We start from the raw sequence: 26,519 nt of genomic DNA, 5'->3' as shown, positions 1-26,519 counted from the left end.
AAGTCTCACTATCACACGTTTTCAGCAAGACTTCCAGATAGTTTTATCTTTTTCCCAGTTAATGGTTGTGATTGCAAACCATGACAGGTTTGTATATAGCCCCCCTTAGTACCATCATATCTTTCTTCTTTAACGCGATCTTCATCCGGCATGCTGCTGTCAGAGCCTTTCCTCTTGTTTAAGCGGGCGTTTCGGTGCTGACTCTGTTTCGTGGAGCTCTGGGAGTTCATCGCTGGCCTGGGACTATTTGCTTGTGCACGTGTATAATGACCCTGCAAAAGACTCGGCAGTTAAGCAGACGCAGCAGCAAAACACTGGAGTAATGGAAAAGTCATGCCGATGCTAAGACACCAATCTGATTGCAGAAAGAATTTTCTAAAATGCCTCTGGAAAAACTAACACAGCAACAACACTTTTCCTTTGCCATAGTTTTGATAAAATCTAAAAATATCTCCCAGTGGACACTGATCTGTTCATTGATCCTGCTGTAAAAATATGAATTTAATCTAGCATTCACCACATCTTCGAGAGAATCCGGAGATTCTTGCTGCCCATATCCCATCTTGTATAGTCACTCTCAATACAGGTATAAGGAAAGAAATGTCAATCAGAGTTGTGGCAGAGAGTCTCCCCCTTACTCTTCTCCCCCTTCTGAAAAGCCATAATGTTTCAGACTCTCTAATGGTTTATGTTGCCTGTGGTTTTCAGAAAGGTTCTCTTTAATAAATATACAATTTATCTTGAAGACGGTTACCTGATCGGAATTACGTACATGAATTGTGTTGCTGTTCTGGTTGGAGCGCGACCTGCGGCGACTTTGGATGCCTATATTTTCACCTTTTAGCAGAGAATATACAACATCATCGAGAAAGGTCATCTGAACCATAGAAGGATCAACATTCTGTGGCTCTAGAACCTGGGCCAAAAGACACAAACATGGCGACCATTAGTAAATAGGAGACGGGGGATACCAAACACAAAACGATGCAAATGAGAATAGGCTGTCATCTCAATATTTGTAAAGTAAATGCAGATCATGTGGCTACAAATGTGCTAATAAATGCCATCCTATACCAAAAAAAAAACCCGCCACTAATGAGCTTAAAGGAGACATCTTAGTGAAGACCCAGTAAGTCTGATCCATGGCGGTCTTAATGCTGGGATCCCTGTAATCCAGTCTTGCCATGGAGGATGTGTCTTCAGATTCCTGGTTATGCTGATATATTAACATTATAAACCCGACATCTCAAGCCTCTACCCAACATTGGTTACTTCAAAAGTAAATTCAATTTGGAGATGCCAGACTGCTCCTTTCTCCCCCCACACAATCACTGTCAGGGGAAAGGGTACTAGGAATTGCAGTGAATCCTATAGGAATTGATTGCACGGCTGAATAATAATAGCGTCAGATTGCTCGAGGCAAGAAATGACCTATACAAGGGGACGGGGTAAAGGGAAGAGCTTACAATAAGACATTATTAGCATTACATATGACTGTATATAGCATGTCTGTGAGGAAATTCATTCTTTAGATCCTCTCAAAATAGAAATCCCATTTGGATCATTCTGGCTACAATTATATTCAGTTATTTAAACTCAAATTGTGTCAAAGAATGTAAGAAATGTCAATGCCGGGCAACTCATTGTACAGATACACAAGTGTGCCAGCCTCATTGTACACACATGTGCAAACTGCCATCACCAACCTGTGTGGCAAAACAATATTTTATATTCCTGGCATGTTGAGGCAGGTCCATGTTAATTGTAAATCGCTGCCTTCCAAATCCACAATCTCACAGTGCAGGTCTCCATCGCTCTGTTCACAGATTACTTTCTAAACAGGTACGCAATATATGCTGGAAAAGCTCTTGGAGCATTTGCCCCACTGACCCTGACCACGCCAGAAGCAGGTCTTTTTGGCATACATTTGGCTAGTGAGTTGATTAACATGCATAGCCCATCAATAGAAGTCAATACATGAAATATCAAAGAAAGTCCAAGATCTACATATGCCACTGTATGCGTCAGCGCTAGAGAGGTTGCTGATCTGAAAAGTTCTCAAATCAGGAGCACACTGCTCCCCTGCCTCTCAGCAGCTTACTTGCCAGGGGGCGCGGCACTCGATTTATTGACCGTTCGGACTACTGGCATCATTGTGTCTCTAGCCCGAACTGTGAGCTCTCCAATGTTACAAACAGCTATGCTGCCAGCTTCAGAGCAACGATTACAAGCTCTACTGCAGAAAGCTTGTAAGCACTGTGCCCTTTGAACAGTAGACTGACCACCTATGATAAGACAGCAGCAGTGGACGGTTACCTAAGCAATGAGCAGTAAACAATAAAATTACAAACCAGGTGAACAGGTGACAGTGGAACATGTATATACACACACATTGTAAAACATAATATAAAATTATAAATATACACACAAATAATTTTTATTTATATACAATACATATACACAAATACATACATATACATACATACATACACACATACACTAAAAACATACACATTATATTCGGTATATATTTTACGTATGTATCTGACTTTCAATTACCTGGTCGTTCATAACAATCATAGTGCGGGTGAAAAGGTCATGGTGAGTAATTATACCAGTGAACCACTGGGTGGCAGAGTCTTGTCTGTACACCCTCACTCGATAGCCGTTTAAGGAGTAAGGTCCTACGAGAAAAACAATGACACATTTAGCTACTCGGAAATCCATGTCTCGGGAGGTCTCCTGGTTCGCTTCCAGCAGTTACATCACCCAGGGCTTCGTTTCCAGATACTGACACACTTACAGCAGACACACAAACAAACCCTCAATCTAGAAGTCATACATGTCCAAGAGTCGCCCTCAGTTTTTTCCATAACATTTCCAGGCCGACTCTCCAGCAGTCTCAAGTGAAGATTAGGTCATTTCTAAATGTCAGGTCAGTTCCCATTATTGTGAGCAGAAAATATAAAGAGTGTTCCTACAGCTTCAGTGACTGGGCCGTACATGTAATCATGGGACTGACAGGGTAACTCCCACATAAATTGCACAAAGAGGCTTCAATGATTGAGAAATGACTAGTGATGGGTCAACGTGCTCAGAAAAGGTGTTGTCCGAGTACGCTCAAGTCCTAACAGAGTATTTTCGGCGTGCTTGTCAATATATCCGGTCGCCGCGGTTGCATGTCTCGCAGCTGTTAGTCGCAACAAATACAGGGATTGCATAACAGCCACGAGACATGCAGCCGTGGCGACACAAACATTTTCCGAGCATGCCAAAGATACTCGGTTAGGACTCAAGCGTGTTCTGGTAACACCTTATCCAAGCACGTTCGTGCATCACTAGAAATGACTATTTAAAGGGAATCTGTCACTAGGTATTTGCTACCCCATCTGAGAGCTGTATGATGTAGAGGCAGAGACCCTGATTGCAGTGATTTATCACTTACGGAGCTGCTTGCTGTAGTTTTGATAAAATCACTGTTTTATCTGCTGCAGATCTCCCAGTTCTCTGAATGCGGAGCTCTGTATAACTCCGCCCACACCACTGATTGGCAGCTTTCTGTATACACTGTGCATAGGCAGAAAGCTGACAATCAGTGGTGGAGGCAGGGTTATACAGAGCTCAGCATTTAGAGAACTAGTAGATCTGCAGCAGATAACACAGTGATGTTATCAAAATGACAGCAAGAAGCACATTAAGTGATACATTGCTGGAATCAGGGTCTCGGACACCTAATCTGAAAACAGCATGATGTAGAGACAAAAACCTGGGGACAAGCTTTAACCCTTTGAAAGGAACTTTTATCCCAGTTACAAAATGGAGAGGCAGTGTGCATGTCCGACTGCAGCTCCATTCATTTTCTACGGGACAGTCAGAGACAACAGTGCTCGGCAGGACCATAGGGAAACAATGGTGAAGCGATTGAGAATGTGCACTGCTGCTCTATTCTAACATGGACAAAAGTGTCCTGTTCTGCCAAAAGGTGGGGGTCCTAGTGGTCAGACCCCACCAATCAATGAGTCAACATCTACCCACTTGTTTTCACTTGAGAATGATACAAAACAGCCATGCCAGCTACAAAATGTATGGAAACAGCATGGCAACTCGTCACTTTACAATTTTTAGTAGCACAAATCTTGAATGTTTCGTCTCTTGCACCATTCTGAACAAATTAGAGGAATGTCACTGCACAGATCCCCATGCGGCATGTGATTTCTCTCCGCCCATCCTGTACACTTCTCCTGTCAGTCACCCCCGGCAGTGTATCACTCCTCTCATAGTTCTCAATGATTCAGGAGTGCAACCACCACTTTCTCTCCTGCTCTGCATGGAAATCCTGAAAGGAGCCCTGCGTACAGCAGAAGAGGGAGCGGGTAATGCGTTCATCACTCAGGACCGAGTGGAGACACATAACACGCGCCATCCTAGAATTTCAGCACTGTCCATATACTAAAGCCGGCAGTGACGTTACATAAATGGGCAGTGTAGTGGGGGCTGAAAACAAGGTCACCTGTATATGGTCACCTGTATATTAGACACAGACTACATTTTTAATATGGGAAAGTTTAAGGACAAATAAAAACATATTTTGGACAATCTGCACGTATGGCTCAGAGTATTATGCTTCAGATTGCACTGGGGCCCCATGAACGCGCACTCAGGACCCATTCATAAGCAAACACTGTCGATACCAAGGTCTCCTCACTCAGGCGTACGAGAGGTGCAAAATAATCACCTTTGCACAGCGTCACCTTAGAGTTATAAATGTTGTGATTGGGGCTGTGCAATGTCTCTACAGCAATCAGTAGGGGAAAGCGCACTTGTGACCGGTACCTCAAGATAATAGATACTTTAACACTGGGAAACCGCAGCAAAAAGTGCAATTTTTTAATCACACAATGCCCCATCCATTTTTGCATATTTTACCACAATTTTTCTACTGCTACGTCTGCAATAAATATGTTTCATCAGCCCAGCAATGCCTCTTTACCTCCCCAGTGTGTATAAGGTCAATTATGTAACTCACTCCCTACTTATCAGTACAATATAGCACAGGTAAACCCTCAGGTTACAGCTCCAGATATACAGAGCTGGAAGGAGATAACATGTATAAGATAATACAAAGGCAGAATGACGCACAAATCACATTCAATTACTGAGATGTCATAAAACAACAGGTTATTACCCAAGTGCCGTGAATGTCTGCAGCCGCGGCTAACCGAGGAAACACTGCTATCTTGTATTGTCTATTTCATCTCATTTTCTGAACAGTTCATACAGCGGCTGTCCAGCTCAAAGAATAATTGTGTTTAAATGTGCCTAGAATAGCAATTAAAAGAGGTGCCGGGCTGCACTCACTTCTGCACTGGGTAGTGCAGGGGGTCGGCGACAGACCACTGCCAGCTCGCATGTGCAAGGGATGGGTATTGTGCAACAGTCCTATCCTAAAAAATATACATGCACGTGAGCGGGCAGATCTCTGTAGACGTGACGTCACCAGCCACGCTAAGCATCAGTCACTGGAGCAGGTGGACAGCCCCTTTAATATACTTACAGGGTGTAAATACGGGTCCCATAATCCCATGACATCAGCACTAGTCCCAGGGTCACAAGGAAAGCGCTTCCTGGGATGGCAGGTCATTAGTATGTGTGTGAAGGGGGCTGGCTGCTCATTTTAATAGCAATCCCAGAATAATCAGAGTCATACAATGTATAGTCATAGAAGAGGGCTGGCTTAGCTCCTGAAATGAGTCCATCATCCAGCCCCCTTCACACAAAGCATTGATGACGTGCCCACACAGGAGAAGATGCACGGCATGGAGCAGAAGCTGGAAATAAAGCTAGAGGTACCGGCTTTGATACATGGAGGTCAGGGCACCTTCGATCACTGACCTGTATTAGTAAGGTGAACATGCCCTTTCATAGTAAATATTGGATATACAATATGAAACATTAAGGATTAGAGAAATAAGAATATACATATAATCATGATCCTATGGCGATATAACTGCTGCCCACCTCGTGATCTCCGCTAGATATCATGTAAGCGATCACTCACCTTGCATAAAAATCTCCTGAACCTTGTGTTCTTTGACCCAGGCTTTCACCTCCTCGTGAAGCTGGGGGTTGTCCCTGAGAACTGGGTTTAGACTGTCGACTTCATCCTACAAAATATAAGAAAAGCACTAGGTCAGTACGGTCATAGTCCCAGAGAGCACACGAGTGCAGCAATAAATAGGAGCCGCCAGGATCAGGCGAGGAATCCAGACGCGCGCTCTGTCGTACAAGCCGTAGATTCACACTGTACACACCATGTTGGCCAAAAAGAAAAAAAGGATTTATTTTTAGCGGTGAGCTCACTATGCAGTCTACAGTATATAGCACACAGACCAGACGTGGTGGAGAATGTGTATACGGCCGGCCTCCCCCACGACATACACCGATCTCCACTTGTGCACGTGACCCGTAGTATTTACCTACGTACCCAATAGTTACACCTATTCCCAGAAGCCAAGACGTCACCTGATCCAAGTCATCTTCCAGGTAAGATGCACATTGTGCACTTCAAGGAAATGTACAATCCTGACATTACCGTCATGTCAGCTTACTATTTTTTACTTTTTAATTAGCTGATGATCCTAAATGCTGCTGTGTACAAGCAGAAAGTAAGCAGAAACTCTTCGCATGTGGTCATTACAGCAAGGATGGCAGGATTGCAAAACTACATGTTGGCAACCACCAGTGGGGAAGAGAACATATATATGCTGAAGCCTTTAAGTCCCACTGGGGGGGTACGGGGGACAGAAGCTTTTCTTAAAGTGAACCTGTCCGCTTGGAGATTATGTGCAATCTACAAGCATCACGATAAAGAGATGGAGAATGATGGCGGATAAAGGTTTGTGGGAAAAGGTTCATTGAGACTTATAACTAATTTATGAACGGAAACCCCTGTTTACTCTGATTAGCAGTCATGTGAGCTGTCAGGGCCGGCTCCAGGTTTTTCTGGGCCCCGGGCGAAAGAGTCTCAGTGGGCCCCTTTAACACATACCACGATTCATGATGCAGAGATACAGCGGAGAAATATATATATAGTACAATGCAAAGATTTCACTTCTTACATTACATGAGTGATATCTATTGTAAATTCCACAATAGCTCAGAAACCGGTGAATCACTCCACACAGAATACTGGCCCCCATATAAGGCTCCATACGGAATACTGGCCCCCATATAAGGCTCCATACGGAATACTGGCCCCCATATAACGCTTCATACGGAATACTGGCCCCCATATAAAGCTCCATACGGAATACTGGCCCCCATATAAGGCTCCATACGGAATACTGGCCCCCGTGTAAGGCTCCATATGGAATACTGGCCCCCATGTAAGGCCCCATACGGAATACTGGCCCCCATATAAGGCCCCATACGGAATACTGGCCCCCATATAAGGCCCCATACGGAATACTGGCCCCCATATAAGGCCCCATACGGAATACTGGCCTCCATATAAGGCTCCATACGGAATACTGGCCCCCCATATAAGGCTCCATACGGAATACTGGCCCCCATATAAGGCTCCATACGGAATACTGGCCCCCATATAAGGCTCCATACGGAATACTGGCCCCCAAATAAGGCTCCATACGGAATACTGGCCCCCATATAAGGCTCCATACGGAATACTGGCCCCCATATTATGCCCCATACGGAATACTGGCCCCCATATAAGGCTCCATACGGAATACTGGCCTCCATATAAGGTTCCATACGGAATACTGGCCCCCATATAAGGCTCCATACGGAATACTGGCCCCCATATAACGCTCCATACAGGATACTGGTCCCCTTATAAAGCTCCATACAGGATACTGGCCCCTATATAACGTTCCATACAGGATACTGGTCCCCTTATAAAACTCCATACAGGATACTGGCCCCCATATAACGCTCCATACAGGATACCGGTCCCCTTATAACGCTCCATACAGGATACTGGCCCCCATATAATGCTGCATGCAGGCTGTTACCCCCCACATAATGCCCCATACAGGCTGTCCCCCCCCTTATAATGCTCCATGCAGGCTGTTACCCCCCACATAATGCCCTATACAGGCTCCCCCCCTTTTAATGCTCCATGCAGGCTGTTACCCCCCACATAATGCCCCATACAGGCTGCCCCCCCCCCACATAATGCACTATGCAGGCTGCCCCCCCCCCTTTATAATGCCCCATTCAGGCTGTTCCCCACCTTATAATGCCCCATGCAGGATGTCACCCCCCCCCTCAATATAATGCCCCATGCAGGATGTCCCCCCCCCCCCTCTTTATAATGCCCCATGCAGGATGCCCCCCCCCTCTTTATAATGCCCCGTGCAGGATGCCCCCCCCCCTCTTTATAATGCCCCATGCAGGATGCCCCCCCCTTATAATGCTCCATGCAGGCTGTTCCCCCCCACATAATGCCCCATACAGCCCCCCCCCCCTTTTAATGCTCCATGCAGGCTGTTCCCCACCTTATAATGCCCCATGCAGGATGTCACCCCCCCCCCCTCTATATAATGCCCCATGCAGGATGTCCCCCCCCCCTCTTTATAATGCCCCATGCAGGATGCCCCCCCCCCCTTCTCTTTATACTGCCCCATGCCTCCATACATTAAAAAAAAAAAAAATCAAATACTCCCCTCCCTTCTCCTCACCTGCTACCTGCTGCCCGCTGCTCGGGTCCGAACGCCAGCGTTGTCGGTGTCTTCCCGCTCAGCGCTCCCTGTGACGGCCAGGGGAGGGCGCGGTGAAAAGACGTCACCGCGCCCTCTGACCTGAGACGTCACAGGGAGCTCAGAGCAGGAAGACAGCGGATCTGCGGAGGCACGGGGAGAGGTAAGTATCCGGCTGCCGGGGCCCTGAGCAAGCGGCGGAGAAGGGCTGACACCGCTCTCCTCCGCCCATAGCCCAGCGCAGTGCGCGACCGCCAGTGGGCCCCTCTGCCTGCTCAGGGCCCCGGCATTTGCCCGGGTGTGCCGGGTGCTGACGCCGGCCCTGTGAGCTGTCCTAATCAGTGACTGACAGCCTTACCAGTATAAGTGTGCATAGAGATAGCTGTCAGTCACTAGTAGGACTGCCTACTGGACTACTAAGCCCAAAAATATAAAGGGTTTTCAAAGAATAAAATAAAAGTAATACTGTATCTTAACAAAAAAACCTATATATCAATCTGATCAACTCATCCTGCTCTATAACATGCTATTTACAGATTAAACCGCTTGTAAATGTGATCTGTTCCCTTTAAGTATTTGTAAAAGACATTATAGTAACATGGAATTAACAATCAAAAAAACAAAACCTGCACCATCCAGTCACCACAAAAATGGGATTTTATTCATAGAAATCGCCAAAGTTAGTATGCAAAGTGGGAGGTCCTATTCAGTGATTGACAGCCTTCTCCATTGCTGTGCCTGCGCAGATAGCTGTCAATCACAAGTAGGACCGCCCACTGGACTCTTCTGTATACAAACAAAAAGGATTTCACCAAATATAATAAAAAAGTTATACTGAATCTTGTCCAATAATCCTATACATATACAATCCTATACACCATAACATGACAGGTTCCTTTAATGGTAAGAAAACGATTAAAGGGTAACATTTTATACAAAATTTGAACTTAACACAAGAAAATTAGAAGTGTTTTTCACTGTGTATAGAAGCTCAATGTCCCAGATGTATGTCCACGGAGAGCACAAAGTCTGATGCCATGTCTAAACATAACGAACATGGTGCATATTTGTCAAGCACAATTGTAGAAGAAAACCTTCAACCTATTGTAGCACCAGGAAAATAGGTGAGAATTTACAAAACCTGCACATTTTCAACAGTGTAATTAAATTAGGGGTGATAACTGGAAATCTGAAAATTGTTGATTAATGTCATGGATTTCACTCTATACAATATAAAGGATTAAATGTGCGGAAGAACCAAAAGCATTTCCACACTGCCATCACAACAAAAACAGCACAAATTAGGTGTGCAAAATCTACAAGTGCGAGGAGATCTACTGGTGTGATATATATAGATAGATAGATAGATATACACACACATAATAATATATATATATATATATATATATATATATATATATATATATATATATATATATATATATATATATATATATATATATATATATATATATATATATATATATATATATATATATATATATATATATATACACACACACACACACACATACACTTTTACTCTCAAGTAAGCTAAAAGCTGCAGATAACTATGAAACTACGCTGCATGCACCATCACACCACAGCCTCTTCCCATCATGTGGAGGATGTGTATTTTCGGCATATTCCTTTACAGCTGCCGTGCCACCTGCCCTCTGATTCTGAGCATACAGCTCGATCATAAAGGGACGCGCTACAATGGTCTCCTATTCCTTGAACAGGACTGCTTTTGTCTGAGGAGCCTGGCTTCTCCAAGCGGGCAGAATACTTGTAATGTTTCAGTGCCAACTTCATTCATTCCTCACTTGAAAGAGACGCTGCTTGTTCGGAGGCGGCTAGCAGAAAGGGGGAGCTTCTTATTTACAAGTCAATAGCAAAAAAAAAAATATCACCTATGCATTGTAAGCATTAGTGTAGTCCACCATCCGATCTTTGCATCCATATAGCAGTACATGAGTTATTTAACCCTGTACCTTCCCACAGCTTGCCTTTTTTTAAAGGTCCTTTAAAAAACACATAAAGGAGCCTCGGATAGAAATGCATTTACATTGGCCGACCCCTGTCGTTAATGGCCTGTGCGACTGTTCTGTGTGCACAGATCATCATGTCCCCGGTGAGATGTCACCTCTTTACATGAGACGACGTGCTGCCGAGAACAATGGTTTTCAAGCAAGCTTATAAACCATTTCAGACAGCAAACCGGCGCTCATCTTTGGGCTATTTAGATAGTGCAGTTATCAGGAACGCTCGCTTCCCGTGAATCGGCCGGTGTAAGTGCGTCCTGGGAGTCCCATCTGAATACCGAGCTCTCTGTGTACTCACTTGCGTCTCTCTGGCCGAGAGGATGTGATTTTCAGCAGCTCAGTCTAAGTCTGCAGATGTAATATCCAGACACAGGGGGATCCACCGGCGTCACACATTGTGAAGCAAAACCCAATCATCACTTCTGCATAATGTTTTCTTCTATGAAGTGTTACAAGAAGTCTGAGCACTGACTGAAAGTGGAGCTAGAGCCCCCCCACGAGGGCTGATCGGCCCTGTAACCCTCGTGCACCCACCAGCACATCTGCTTCTAAACTGCCACCCATTCAGATTGCACTGGTAGCCGGCCCTATGGCCTCGGCCCAAAAGGAAAGGCATTAAGAAGTCAAAGATGAATATCTGCCATTTGCACAATGCCGTACTGATGTAAGAGCTTGTGAGGGAACCCGTGATGACGGCGCCTGCACATTCATTGCTCACATGTTGTTCAGAGGAGACGGGTGAAATTTTTCTGAGTTCACACTGAAAAAAAAACGCTGCAGCAATTAACCCTGGGAGGATTAAGTGTCTATACCGTCGTACTGTACTCCAGTATCAGATACGTGTACAGATGAGATTTGGCACATGCATTTGTGATGTTTGCTCATGGTCCAGGTTTGGAGCGGCCTCAGCTCACCGATGGGGCAGGGGTCATCCTGCTGTTCAGGCTTCAGGTAACAGTATGAGTATTATGGATACTCCAAGGGAATGAGGCTGTTCCCATGCCATGACATAGCATATATTGGATGTCATAAATGAGATAGCACGGTATATTACACAGTATATGGATGTATACAGCAGTGAACTTGGCTGACCCAGAACAAGGAAGCCCGGACCTGTGTAAACTGACTTCTCCAGCACACGCAATGTCAGGTAATAATAGAGGCAGCTAAAGGCGTCCGGCCCCACCGAATACAACACTTCATGTTTATCGAAATGTTGCTACCTGTGACGTGAATAATTGGATGTTATTACAGGTCATGTAGTAATTCGTTAATGTGTCACATGAAACTGGGTAACAGGTGAGAGGCGCACCTTCAGTGCGGGCGGGCAGGGTGTGTGCCGTCTCCAGCAGGGTGTACACCGGGCCTCAGGACAGAAAGCGTGCACCATATACAGCCTGCACAGCTCAGGCCTGCAAGTACGGCAGACCCGCAAACCAACCGCGTGGCCTTTGAGGTTGGCAACATCTGAGGGCGTCAGTGCCGTTAAATAACAATGTGACTAAACCAATAGGCTGGCCCAGAAATACACCACAGGAAGGAAAAAGTCTCAAGAGGCTTAGTAGCAAGAGAGACTTTAACAAGAACAAAACAAGAGGTTTACTGGGTCCTAGAGACTTCTGCATCCGACACCAGTTGTAGGAGAAGTTTCCCCAGGTGAGGACATTACCTGTAATGTGTAAAGGCCCCGAACAGAAGAGTCATCAAGAATTAAAAAAAAAACTAAGGGGGAAAAAAAAAATGCAGATTCAATGCTGGAAAGTGCACTTTGCTCTTCAATAATATGGAAAGGACTGACCTATCTTATCATGGTTCATAGAAAAGATAGCAGTGAACCTTCACCGTGTCAGTCATTTACCAGTGGTGCAGACTACAACAGCATGTCATTCCTCAGTTATGGAGGCTCAGTAATGGAGGCGGACATTCCTCACAGAGCTTCGTGTAGAATGTGATCACTCCATGGCCTGTTATCTGCCGTCTGTAGAGTGAAAGTCTGGTGAATGTCAACACGACAGCAGGTGCTCCATGAACCCTCGAAACAAACTGATGGCCCGAGACAGCTGTGCGGCTTCACTGAGCCCACACCTCAACTGTCAGCGTAACCACTCTTCAGTAACACCGACCACAAGGCTGCGACAGTTCCCAAACTAAGTGGGCATCAAAGCCTTACTAAGGAAGTAGGGTGAGAGCAAGGTAGGAGAGGTCACCATAGGCTGGCATCACAGTGCCAGAGTCCCAATCTGGAGAGCAATTCAAGGTTCCATGGCGATCAAAGTTCATCTCTGTAGAACAAACAAATAAGACCAACCACAAATCTAGGGACTGAAACGAACACAATCATAGCAATGGAGCCATTCGGCCCTAATACAGAAGGAAAAAAATGAGCCCATACATTCAGATAAACCTACAGCGGAACAAGCAGCAACCACTATAAGAACTGAACAAATCTCATCCACCTGCTGCGGAAGATTTCTGCTCAAATTTCTGTTGATTATGAATTCCGGGCTCCATTTCTGCTGCGGTTTTTCTCCCCTCTTCAATGTAGAGGGGCAACTTACACAAGTAAATCTGCAAGTTACACATCTGCAGTGAAATCTGTTGGCTGATCTGTTTCTGTCCGCCAATTTTTTTTTTACCCCGTGTGCACATATGCAAGAAGTCCATCACCGCTTCCACAGGGCGTACGCGAGGAAAACTTTCCAGTATTACAGTAACAATCAAAAGAAAAAGCAAAAGGGGTTTAGTCAGGGCCGGCTCCAGGGCGAAAGAGTCTCAGTGGGCCCCTTTTAACACATACCATGATTCACAGATATCGCAGAGAAATATAGGTATACTACAATGCAAAGATTTCACTTACATTACATGAGTGATATCTATAATGCTCCATACAGGATACTGGCCCCCATTATAATGCCCCATGCAGGATGTCACTTCTCCCCCCATATAATGCCCCATGCAGGATGTCACTTCTCCCCCCATATAATGCCCCATGCAGGATGTCACTTCTCCCCCCATATAATGCCCCATGCAGGATGTCACGTCACCCCCCCATATAATGCCCCATGCAGGATGTCACCCCCCCATATAATGCCCCATGCAGGATGTCACCCCCCCCATATAATGCCCCATGCAGGATGTCACCCCCCCCCATATAATGCCCCATGCAGGATGTCACCCCCCCCCATATAATGCCCCATGCAGGATGTCACCCCCCCCCCATATAATGCCCCATGCAGGATGTCACCCCCCCCCCCATATAATGCCCCATGCAGGATGTCACCCCCCCCCATATAATGCCCCATGCAGGATGTCACCCCCCCCCCCCATATAATGCCCCATGCAGGATGTCACCCCCCCCCCATATAATGCCCCATGCAGGATGTCACCCCCCCCCCATATAATGCCCCATGCAGGATGTCACCCCCCCCCATATAATGCCCCATGCAGGATGTCACCCCCCCATATAATGCCCCATGCAGGATGTCACCCCCCCATATAATGCCCCATGCAGGATGTCACCCCCCCATATAATGCCCCATGCAGGATGTCACCCCCTACATATAATGCCCCATGCAGGATGTCACCCCCTACATATAATGCCCCATGCAGGATGTCACCCCCTACATATAATGCCCCATGCAGGATGTCACCCCCCCATATAATGCCCCAAGCAGGAAGTCACCCCCCCACCCCTCCATATAATGCCCCATGCGGGATGTCACCCCACCATATAATGCCCCATGCAGGATGTCACCCCCCTACATATAATGCTCCATGCAGGATGTCACCCCCTACATATAATGCCCCATGCAGGATGTCACCCCCCCATATAATGCCCCAAGCAGGAAGTCACCCCCCCACCCCTCCATATAATGCCCCATGCAGGATGTCACCCCCCCATATAATGCCCCATGCAGGATGTCACCCCCTACATATAATGCTCCATGCAGGATGTCACCCCCTACATATAATGCCCCATGCAGGATGTCACCCCCCCATATAATGCCCCAAGCAGGAAGTCACCCCCCCACCCCCACCCCTCCATATAATGCCTCATGCGGGATGTCACCCCACCATATAATGCCCCAAATACATAAAAAAAAAAAAATCAAATACTCACCTCACTTCTCCTCACCTGTTGCTCAGGTCCGGACTTCAGCGTCGCCCCGCTCTGCGCTGCCTGTGATGGCTCAGGGGAGGGCGCGGTGGAAAGACGTCACCGCACCCTCTGACCGGAGACGTCACAGGGAGCGCACAGCAGGAAGACAGCGGATCTGCAGAGGCACGGGGAGAGGTAAGTATCCGGCTGCCGGGGCCCTGAGCGAGCGGGGGAGAAGGGCGGGCGCTGGCACCGCTCTCCTCCGCCCATAGCTCGGCGGGGTGCCCGACCGCAAAGCAGTCTCCTCTCTTGACATGCCAACTTGTGAAAAGATGCTCCAGAATTGTGCACGAGAAGTTACTAATACGGACATGTTGGCGCTGATGGTGGAGAAGTGCAGTGCCGGCTACAAGGCACAGCCTGATGAAATTGGCTTGTTCTTCCTGATGACTACAGTTCTACTTACACTGAAGAGGAGGAAAATCTGGAATTGTCTGCGCTAATGATCAGCGATCTTCCAAGCCGTGACAATCATGTTTCTAGATTTTATCTGAGCATTGTCCGTACTGACGTTACATCGTCACACTGCATAACTACACAAAAATCTCTAGAGACCCTAAAAAGAACAAAAACAAAAGAACGAAGTGGTAGGAAAATGTTAAAAATGCTCCTCTTGCACAAACATGTTTTGCTCAGATTGAGTGCAGATAGCGACCCATCGGGTTCTTGTAACGTCTTCGTTTGCGTGACAATTCACACAAGGCTTTTACGTGTTTTGATTTTCTGACAAGTCTGCCAGCAGATTAACCAGAGCGCTCATTACCCAGCAGCCGGCACACAAGCAGAGGCATGCAATCATGTCAGTCATCATCAGTCAGCAGCTCCAGAACGTGGCTCCATCACGTACTAGCGGCAAAGGCGATTACCGTAGTAAGAAATAAAGGCAGGAAGGCGAGGTCAACAACATCACAACTGGTTTTTCCACAACTCTAGTGGGCTAGTCAATGAGAGCAGCGCGCTTCATGATTTACACAACGCGTGTGACGCGCTTAATGTTTCACCAGGAAGTTTACAGAAGATGTGTGACTGGTTACCAGCTGGAAACACCAGGATAACACTAAGCAGGAATTACACAGATCCATTTTACCCCTAAGCTGAAAGTCTACTTAAAAAATGTACAGAATATTTTTAGAATATTTTATAACCATTTATATAAAACATCCCAACAACTAAATATACAAGATGAAATATTGCTATTTCCATGTTGGCCACTAGATGTCAACTCAACAGGAAGGCAATATAAATAAAAGAAGAATCTCGCTTTACAGGCTGATGAAAAACAGATGGACATCCCATTTAGGCTACATGCCTTTTTTTTCATCTATCAAAAGTACAGTAGATTGTTTCTCTCCTGTGTATCATCAGTTTTAAAAACTGAAGGAGGAAAACTAGCTGAACTTTTGTTTTTCTTTTTCACTGTCACTTAGCAATGGATAAAACACTAGCCTTATTAATCAGAGTATCTGTAAATCTACTAACTGCTTTAATAATTGCAATATAATGCCTACATACGACATGGACTCTCCTTTAGGGGCAATGGGGTTAATACCTTTATAACAGCTATGCAGCAAGAAAAAAAACAACATTTCTCATTTTGCCTTGGCTGCAAAAAATGAATCCCCTCCACCATGATAATATATGTAGATATGCAAAGAGTCCACGATTTGAGTGCAACATTTTTTAAAAGAAAATGCAAAGTTACGGTTTATATCAAGGAGGCGACATGGGTGCACTAAGGAGAAGGAGTCACTAGGTCTGGTGGCCATTACACCACCAGCATGGAGCTATATGCTGCTGAGGCTTAGTTTTCCTAACATGCCCATGTCATCGGCCATTTCAACAGTAGGGAATATAAGGATTTATATATTATCAAGAGGAGTTCAAGAAAAGAGCCCAGCAGCCAAGGGCAAAGCACATTGTACAGAGGAAACCGAGGCCCGTGCACTTGGCTTTGATGTCCATGTGCTTGCTGGGATGGATTTGTCTCCAATGCATGGACTTTATTTATTTTACTGCCGACATGTCCATGTTTTTAACACTGAACCCCAGCTGCTTTACTGCAAGTGGGTGGAGTAGTTGCTCCAATTCTAATGGCCGATTACCTGTAAAAAAAAAAAATATGTATATGTATATATATATATATATATATATATATATATATATATATATATATATATATATATATATATATATATATATATATATATATATATATATATATATATATATATATATATATATATATATATATATATAAAGCTCCCTTTTCATGACCGTTAATCCCAGGCCTTACCAATCATATAGGTTTGTAATGAGTTAATGTTTGTAGGTTTACAACCAGCATAAAACTTTCATGGTGTGAGATATGACAACTCAAAAGGTTGCATACAGTAGTGTTCAAAATAATAGCAAGGTGTACAAAAACATGAGTTATGCACAAAATATTTATACTAGTATTTATTTCCATGCATTGGGAACATTGCACACTGTTTCCTAATTCAAAACGAAGAGAAATATATATAATTTTTAACTACTTTACAAAAATAAAAAATGAACATTGGGCTGTTCTAAAAAATAGTGTCTGCATTTGTCTTTACAAACTCACAATATGGACTTTTTTTTTTTTGGGAGGATTTAGCATTCCTGTGAATCACTAATCTAATATTTAGTTGTATACGCACAGTTTTTTAGTACTGCTTCACATCTATGTTGCATAGAGTCAACCAATTTCTGGCACCTGTCAACTGTTATTCCAGCCCAGGATGCTTTAACTACATCCCACATTTTTTGGCATTTGTTGGCTTTTTCTCAGAAACGGTATTTTTGATGTCACCCCACAAGTGTTCTATCGGATTAAGGTTCGGGGATTGGGCTGGCCACTCCATAACCTCAATTTTGTTGGACTGGAACCAAGATTTTGCTCGTTTACTGGTGTGTTTAGGGTCGTTGTCTTGTTGAAACACCCATTTCAAGGCCATATTCCCTTCAGCGTAAGGCAACATGACCTCTTCAAGTATTTTAATATATGCAACCTGGTCCGTGATCCCTGGTATGCGGTAAAAAGGTCCAGCACCATAGTAAGAGAAACATGCCCATATCATGATGCTTGCACCACCATGCTTCACTGTCTTCAGAGTGTACTGTGGCTTGAATGCAGAGTTGGGGGTCGTCTGATGAACTGTCTGCCGCCCTTGGACCCAAAAAGAACAATGTTTTTCCATTTCTCTTTAGGCCAGTTGATGTATTCTTGGCAAACTGAATCCGCTTCATTACATGTCTTTTTTTTTTTTTTTTCTAACAGTGGGACTTTGCGGGGGTTTCTTGCTAAGAGATTAGCTTCACACAGGCGTCTTCTAACTGTCACAGTACTCACAGGTAACTTGAGACTGTCTTTGATCATCCTGGAGCTGATCATTAGCCTTTGCCATTCTGGCTATTCTTCCATCCATTCGCATGGTAGTCTTCCGTTTTCTTCCACGTCTCTCTGATTTTCCTTTCCAGTTTAAAGCATTAAAGATCATTTTAGCTTTACAGCCTATCATTGTCTGTACTGCTTTATACATTTTACCCTCTCCAATCAACTTTTTAATCAAAGTACGCTGTTCTTCTGAACAATGTCGCGAACAACCCATATTTCTCAGGCTTTCAAGGAGAAATGCATGTACAACATGTGCTGGCTTCACCATAATAAGGGCCACCTGATTCACACCAGTTTCTTCACAGACCTCACTAATTGAACTCCACACTGCTATTATTTTGAACACATCCCAATTCAATTAAGTATTCAAATACACAGACTCAAAAACAAGCAGATCACGAATGCCGAGTCTGTTAGTTTTCTCAGAATCTACTGCACCAACTGGTAAATTGTTTGACATGTGGTAATATAATTTATACCAAAAACAGTGATTAATCTGGTTAGTCATATTGGACTGCTATTATTTTGAACACTACTGTAGGTGAAAACCTTTACATAAAGGTCTTACTTTATTCTTTATTATTATTTTTTTCTGTATTATAGTCTCATACATAAAACAAAAACACACGTCACATTTAAATTGTATGACTACAGGTAAAATACAGAAACGGCTAAAATAAGAATAAAAAAAATATGAATGCACTGAAAAATTAGGTGCATGGTTCTTTAAGGATTCAGCACTCCTGACAAACCCTTGATTCCTTCCCTTCGGCAGCCCTCCCTCCCTTCCAGTACTTGTTCTAGGAACAGTGAGAGGGGTACATAAATAAATGAATACCGACCAGTGTTTTATGAAACATGACTAGGGCTTGGGTGGAATGACTAGAAGTTCCCAGCAGATGTCTGGCCTGGAATCAGGATTCTGAGCGCACACTTGGAACATTTCGACTGCAGCTACTACACACATCTACTCCAAATCATTCCAGCTGCTGGGGGAGGCGATGTCACACAGCTCTGCGGGAGACTAAAAACAGACCCCATGGAAGCCGGGGCACACCACATACAGGTATATGAACACATGCACCTCGCTGTATGGAAACGGTGCACTGAGGGCAAGGTCACTGAATGGGTAAGACTGATTGTGGGGAGCTCCAGAACCACGTGTGTGAATTAGAGGTGTTATTAGAAAAAAAGTGTTATTTTATTTATCCTTTAAGCCAAACAACTTTCTACCTCACAACCATCCTACCAGTCATCCTCTCACCTGCAGACACCAACCCCCCATCCTCTCACCTGCCCCCACCAACCACCCGCCATTCTCAAACCCCCACCCTCCCCAGCCATCCTCTCACCTGCCTCCACCAACCCCCCGCCATCCTTACCCCACCCTCGCACCTGCCCCTGCCATGCTCTTACCCCCACCATCACACCTGCCCCCACCAACTCCCCGTCATCCTCTTACCCCACCCTCGCACCTGCCCCCGCCACCCTCCCACCAACCCCTCGCCATCCTTACCCCCATCCTCCACCAGCCATCCTCTCAACTGCCCCCACCAACTCCCCGCCATCCTCTTGGCCCCACCAATGCCCCGTCATCCTCTTACCCCACCCTCGCACCAGCCGCCGCCATCCTCTTACTCCCACCTGCCCCACCAACCCCTCGCCATCCTCTTACCCCCATCCTTCACCAGCCATCCTCTCACCTGCCCCACTAACTCGCCGCCATCCTCTTACCCCCACCAACTCCCCGTCATCCTCTTGCTGCCATCCTACCAAGTTACCAGGCACATGCAGTGCGGTTAGGTGTGCTTCCCGGGCATGTGCGGTGCAGTGGTGAAGCCCAAGGGGTACAAAGTAACAGCATCCACACAATTTGGACGAAGCTGAAGAGACCCAATGAGTCCTGTGGGATACTAATCAAACCTGAAAGGGAGGGTTTACAGCCTGGCCTGTGTGACTCTTTAGGATTGCAGCACCGCCCTCTTGACTCTTCCAACAGTAATTGCATATAGTCAACATCTTACAAGCGGAGCTTAAACAGATTTTATCCAGGGGCATCAAAACCCTATTTCTTACTGGTTTAATGCCATTATGGCTGTTTAGGGACCTAAAATCTCATAACTTACTATTTTGGAAGAGGCTGGAGTAATGGGATGTGTTCCTGTACCGTGCACTGCGGTTCACATGGACAACCTATTGAGCAAATGTAAACAAGGTGGGGAACATGGGGGGAGCAAGGAAAGGAGCTCTGCACCTCCTACGTTGTTCTGACTGTAGTGGGTCCTAGAGGTCAGATCAAAGTCGAATAATAAACTAATCAAAAGATAAGCCACCAATATTAGGCTGTGGTCACATTTCAGTTGCACTGTCTGGCCGACATGTGACTGCAAAGCTGCTGAAACCCGCACCAACAAGTATTCTGCATGGTTTGCAGCTTAAAGAACTTAAAGGGCTTTTCTTCTTTGGGGAAACCAGTCTTTCCCGGCTGCAGTTGGCAGGTCTCCGCCGCTGGTCCCGATGTCCGTTATTATCTGCAGCAATGACGTCTTGTCAAGAGCGCTGCAACCGATCACGGAGCTCAGCGGCGATGGCCGATTAGTAAACACAAGCCACTCAGAGCCACCAAGCTGAGTGATTGGCTGCAGCACTGTCGACATAATGCAGAGAGCAGTGGTGGTGGAGACTCCGATTAGGACCTGCTGAGGGGGGAGTAAAACAAAGTTTGTATTTTCAAAATAAAACAGCCGGGGGACAGAGTTATTCCAAAACCTCTAACAACTGAAGTGCTTAATTGCTGTTCAGCATCAGTTTAAGGCTGCACAAAGCTGACCTGGTCTGCAACGTATGAACACAGCCGTAGAGCCTTACAAAAGGTTTTACCTAGATACTTCCCCACAGATATAGTAGCAATACTAGAAATAGAAGTCCAACCCAAATAGCTTATTATTGTTTTCTTATAATGTGAACATAGACATGGTAAAAAAATCACCTATTAGAAATGAAGATTTGCTCCATTTTGCTTGAATCCCATAAGGTTAGTGACAGGTTCAGACTATGAACAGCACTTTAAAGCCAGTCTCATCATCCACTTCTCGGGACTGTCACATGAGACAAGCCTCAGAGACATGCACTGATCCCACAAGCCTCTATTAACATGATGCGGCAGCACCTGCTCCCAGGCTCGTATATCACTCCAGATGCCATAGCCATGTCTATGCCAGAGAAGGCTGTGAATACACAAAGACCACACATACCAAGAAGGAAAGTCGCAGAAGAGTCAGTTCTTGTTTTGTGGCTGATGCGGGTGGAGGGGGCAGGGGTCAGGGAGCATTCACTAGTGTGATGCAACGCCGCTTGTTTGCCTATGTAAAGATTGTTGACTCACCAGTCAGATTCACAATCAATTTTTACCTTGGTCTTAGGAGGTGAAGGTACAACACACACAGCTCGCTGAGCCCTGTGCTCACTATGCTTTATGCCATTACAGGACGGTAGCACTGAGGGGTATTCACGGCAATCTACCCAGCGGAATATACCCACAATTCACTGCAGCCTTTCTTATAGATCTGCTTGGTGAAAGTTTCAAGGATATAGTGCAAATTTTTTTTTTATTACTTAAATGCAAATCTTTTTGTATTTGTGTTTCAATAAAAATTTGCACCATTTGCTTTTTATGGCCTCTGTGTTACACGGTCTAATGCTAGCTGCATAAAGAGTTAACTGAGAACAAGTCAGTGAGCTCCTACTCTTATCTTCATTCTCCTGAGCTCTACTCCGCTCGTTTACCCACCTAGATGCAAAACAATAAATAATAAAAATAATCTGTTCATGCAAGGCCAAATTTTGACCAGGCTGAATAAAAAAATAAAAAAGTGAAATTCTTGAGTTTTACAGTTTCATCACTAGTTTAAGGTAGCCATATACTTAAGATGCTGGTTCAGCCAAAAACACTCTCCCAATCTACCAAAGACCAGTACGCTAGGACAAGTGATCAGGCGTCATAAGCGGGAGGAGGGAGATGAGCTGTCACAGGAGGTGTCTGGCAGCAGCTCATCTCTCCAGAGAACAAAAGGATCAAGCACTGAAATTCAACATACCCAATCCTTCTTTGCCCCCGACATCATCATATGTCAGAGAGGCCTGGATACATGTTCGATTGTCGAACGATCCCACCAAAATCTAAGTGGATCTTTGGGCTCAGTGGTTAGCACTTGCAGCATGGGGTCCCGAATGCTGATCGGACCCAGGTCCATAGCTGTAACCATAGCTCTAGTCACATCACATTGTGTGGCTACATCAGCAGCATCCATACAGGTATAGGCCTTTCATTAGAAGCGAAGTCATCCCACACAGAAATGATACATTTCTGATGGATAAACCATTAAACCAAATAACTAAATAAAAAATGCCATAAGTATTAATGTAAAAATTCCATGTAGCAAGAAACCCCCCTGCAGGGCCCTCAGTCATGTGCGAGGTGGGCCGGGGGCCAAATGCTCGTGCTGTCACATGTTCTGTAGACTCCACTTTCACCCTTTGCATTGAGCATCTCATCCCGATTAATAATTAACGTTTCTTTTATCCACAGCCCTTCCCCCTCCTCCGGAAGATTATTCATTAATCTTTTAGTTTAAGGCTACAAGTGAGGACAGTGTGTACAACAATTTGTATGTATACAATGATACCGCCAAACCAAGAGCGGCCATACACCGCACAATGCAAAGCCTGTAAGACGGACTCTGCACTATAAAGAGCGCTGATATATGTGATGTTCGCAGTGTATGTAGGGGGTATAATATATAGGGGATTCCTTCTCAGCTGCCTCCGAGATATGCCGCTGTATAAGCGTAGAGAAAGATACATGGACTATAGGCAGAGGGGTGACAGATGGCATACTGGCCCGATGGCAGCCAAAAGGGAACGGTTTTACCCTCAGTCGGGAGAATATGATTAATGAATACAACTGACGTATAAACGGGGGATTACCGGGCCCGCACTTGGCACCCATACATGGACTTACTATGGGTGACTTATGACTCACCTCTGGTTGTGCAGTCCCTCCTATCTGGACATGTGGGAAAGGTTTGCAACACAAAAATATATCGATCCAACAGACGAAACAGAAAATAATTCATTACAGGAGCGGCCATATCTAGTGCCGATCTGGTGCGATCACCTTGTGTGAGCATTATGGACGCTGATCAGGCCGAGGAGTTGGGAATGCAGCATTTCATGGCCAGTAATGCTCCGTTTTCTAGGAGAAGCCAACGAGTATCGGACCGGTGACTTCAGACTGGTGACTACATAGAGTATAAGCATAAGCCACTGCGCCTTCAGGCCCCTCGTACACAGACACAGTATAACATCACTACTAGACTAGTAACCGGCCTAGATACCGGGGATTGGCAGCTTTTAGGTCATTCCAGTTTTGCGCCCCTGCTGTACACATAAGCCTGTGATTCATATCTGCGTATTATATAAAGAATATAGATTTCTGGGATTATACAAGTGATGCGCAGATTGTCAGGGTATTACACAAGTAAATTATACAACCTGAACTGTGTCCCAGATATTATAAAAGGAGTGGGAAAGACACATTAGATGCACAAAAACCAATGACGTCCATGGTTCATTTGTGAAATAAAAACAGCACCAGCTAAACAACCACATGAGTGTTCCTCCACCGAGGGATGTATACGGCCTTACAGACAAGAACAGGAGTGCGTGGTGCACAGACACAAACAGCCAATGTCTGTGTGAGCTAAAGGGTGGTCCGGGACAAACATACTGATCACCAATAGGAGAAATCATCAATGTGAGGTCAGCGGGGGTCCGACAAACTGCACCCCAATTGATCAGCTGATATCTGATCCGAAAGCAGGCACGGCCATAATTATTACATATGGTAAAGTCACCCGGAGACCAACATCTATAAGCACTGAAAGATCTGTGCCCCCTTTATAATAGATATGGACAAAGTCATTACCCAGTTAAGCCTTTTTACCCCTTAACAAGCGCATGCTATCTGCCCATAGATCTATGAAGAAGTTGGGGTGAGTAGTTGCAAGACAGCACATGCCATCTGCCCATATATCTAAGAAGTAGGGGTGAGTATTTGCCAGACACACACAGTGTCACTATTCCCCTAGTAGAACAGGCAGGAAGTCCGGGATGATGCCAGATCCTAGCCAAAATTAAGTATCAGGTTAGATGAATGTCGGCTGAACCCAATCCAGCATCTAACTTTTATAGGGGTGTCCTGGCTTTCCTCGGCAGCAGCTGTCAAGGGGTCGGACATGTTGAATATCAAAATCCAATCCTTTTGTGTTCACCTGTGATGAGCCAGAAGTTTTTTAGCAGTGGAAGCTAGAAATGAGTAAAGAGATTTGAATTACCCCGGTCAGTCAGATCCCCCATGGCAGCCAGACCACAGTGGGGTTCATTTTTGTACTGGCAAGCCTATGCCCACTTCTGCCGCTTACTAGGCTCACCTTCTCCCAATCTCATGATGTGGTCTGGCTGCCATACCAGGGTGACTTGAATCTTTTTGCTAATCTCTAGCATATAGGAGTCTTTAAAGATCTACTGATGGTGTACAAACTGCACCGTGAACCTATAAACCCAGCAGAAAGGCGAGGACACAAAGAAAACCCAATGGTGGAGATGGAGGTACTAGGATGTATCACGCAATCATTTAGAGCAATTCTCCAATAGTGTTATTATTTCCATTGAACCCACTAGCAACCAAGAATCTTTAGTGTTTTTCTACGGTTATTATATCGTAGACTGTCCAGTGTCAAACTGGTAAAAAAAATATAAAAAAAATGGTAAGTGTCTGAAAATAATGACTGGCTTGCATCACACATCAGTGACAAGGATAATACAGATTTGCACACCCTCAAAAATCACAGATTAGTGCAGATTATTAGAATAGGAATAACTGCACATAGACTGACTGAACACAGATTTTGGCGGAGACCGGTGATCATCCAAGATGGACATTTCCACACCAGGGTAATCCGCCATAAAGGAAAAAACTTGGATGATATAAAGGCCACATGTTGTAGAAAAAGTAGCCGATATGGATTAAGATCCAGATTTTATGCTTCAAGGAATTAGAAGGAAAAAAAAGCTGGAGACCAAATTCTGGGAAAAGGTTAAAGCTCCGTTTATATCTCGGCACTTCACGCCATCTGTGAGGTTTACGACACTAAACCTTGAAGCAAACATGAATCATCTTAGATCCTCCATACTGTACGGTAAAAACAGTGCTGGGAGAAAGAAATAAAAATATAGTAACCAGGTAACTATACAGATCTCCCATGGACATTGTCATAGTTACGGGGCGGAAAAAAAAAACACCGGCCAGAGAGCCAGAGATCAGCGCCAACATCTCGTTCATAAAACCCACTAATAATAAAAGAGGCTCTTTGTGCAAATCTATTCTTTACACATATCACGACCTGTATATCTCAGCCCCGCTACCATTCAGGAGCTTTTATGCTCAGTGAGCAGGGCGGCTGTTCTGATGTGATTGAGGATGGCAGTATAATTTTGGTCTCCAGAAAGTCCAGGCACTGATCCAAGAAAATACAAGTCAAGGGAGCAATCATGACAGAAGAATAATAACCTGGAGTTGGGGGGAGGCTGGTGCCGCAGACAGGGAGGGATTGCAGATCTGGAGTTCACTTTAATTTATCTCTCTTGCCAAATTCATTTTGCCCCCATCACTTTTGGCAAAAGCAAAGTGATAGGAAGGTGACAGCAGAAGATGACAAAGACAGAGTCCCCTGGGGCGGCACAGTACTCGGCCATGTTACTTTGACATTGTAACCTCATGCTTCCTGCAATAAAATGTAACATACTCGATATAAGGAAGGGAGCAATTAACCGCAATAGGAGAGCAAAAAAAACCTTGTATAACTACGTCTATCCTATCAAGGGCAGTGGAAAAAGATATTACACGAATATCAGGTGTAAAGACCTTGAAAGGAAAGTAGTCCTAGGGGTGAAGACGTCAGAGAGGGGGTTAAAAGAGCCTCCAGATTAATGCAAATCAGCTCTCCTCCAGAAGGAAGAAATCAGCCTAGTGCCCCCTATAGGAAGCTCGCCTCGAAGCCAAGGTCCCACCCATAGAGAGGATAAAACAAGACACTTATCTGTAGCCCTATTTTGGAGTC

At 45.0% G+C, this 26,519-nt stretch overlaps 1 protein-coding gene across 4 annotated transcripts in view; it reads right to left on the bottom strand.

Annotated features, from left to right (window-relative positions):
- Positions 1-26,519, bottom strand: part of JMJD1C (jumonji domain containing 1C) — a 244,772-nt gene that overhangs the window by 37,022 nt on the left and 181,231 nt on the right. For 3 of the 4 annotated variants that reach the window (XM_073685401.1, XM_073685403.1, XM_073685404.1), the window contains 4 exons: positions 6,059-6,164; positions 2,560-2,684; positions 755-916; positions 113-272 (listed from right to left, as the gene is read on the bottom strand). In XM_073685401.1, coding sequence (XP_073541502.1) covers positions 113-272; positions 755-916; positions 2,560-2,684; positions 6,059-6,164 — 553 coding nt within the window. The remainder of the gene's footprint in view (positions 1-112; positions 273-754; positions 917-2,559; positions 2,685-6,058; positions 6,165-26,519) is intronic. The other variant, XM_073685402.1, reaches the window with a different exon arrangement.

This window comes from Phyllobates terribilis, unplaced genomic scaffold (assembly GCF_046119375.1).
Source record: "Phyllobates terribilis strain yellow unplaced genomic scaffold, ASM4611937v1 Scaffold_5__5_contigs__length_657084704, whole genome shotgun sequence".
NCBI classification, from domain to species: Eukaryota; Metazoa; Chordata; class Amphibia; order Anura; family Dendrobatidae; genus Phyllobates; species Phyllobates terribilis.
This window is presented reverse-complemented; position numbering and strand designations above follow the sequence as displayed.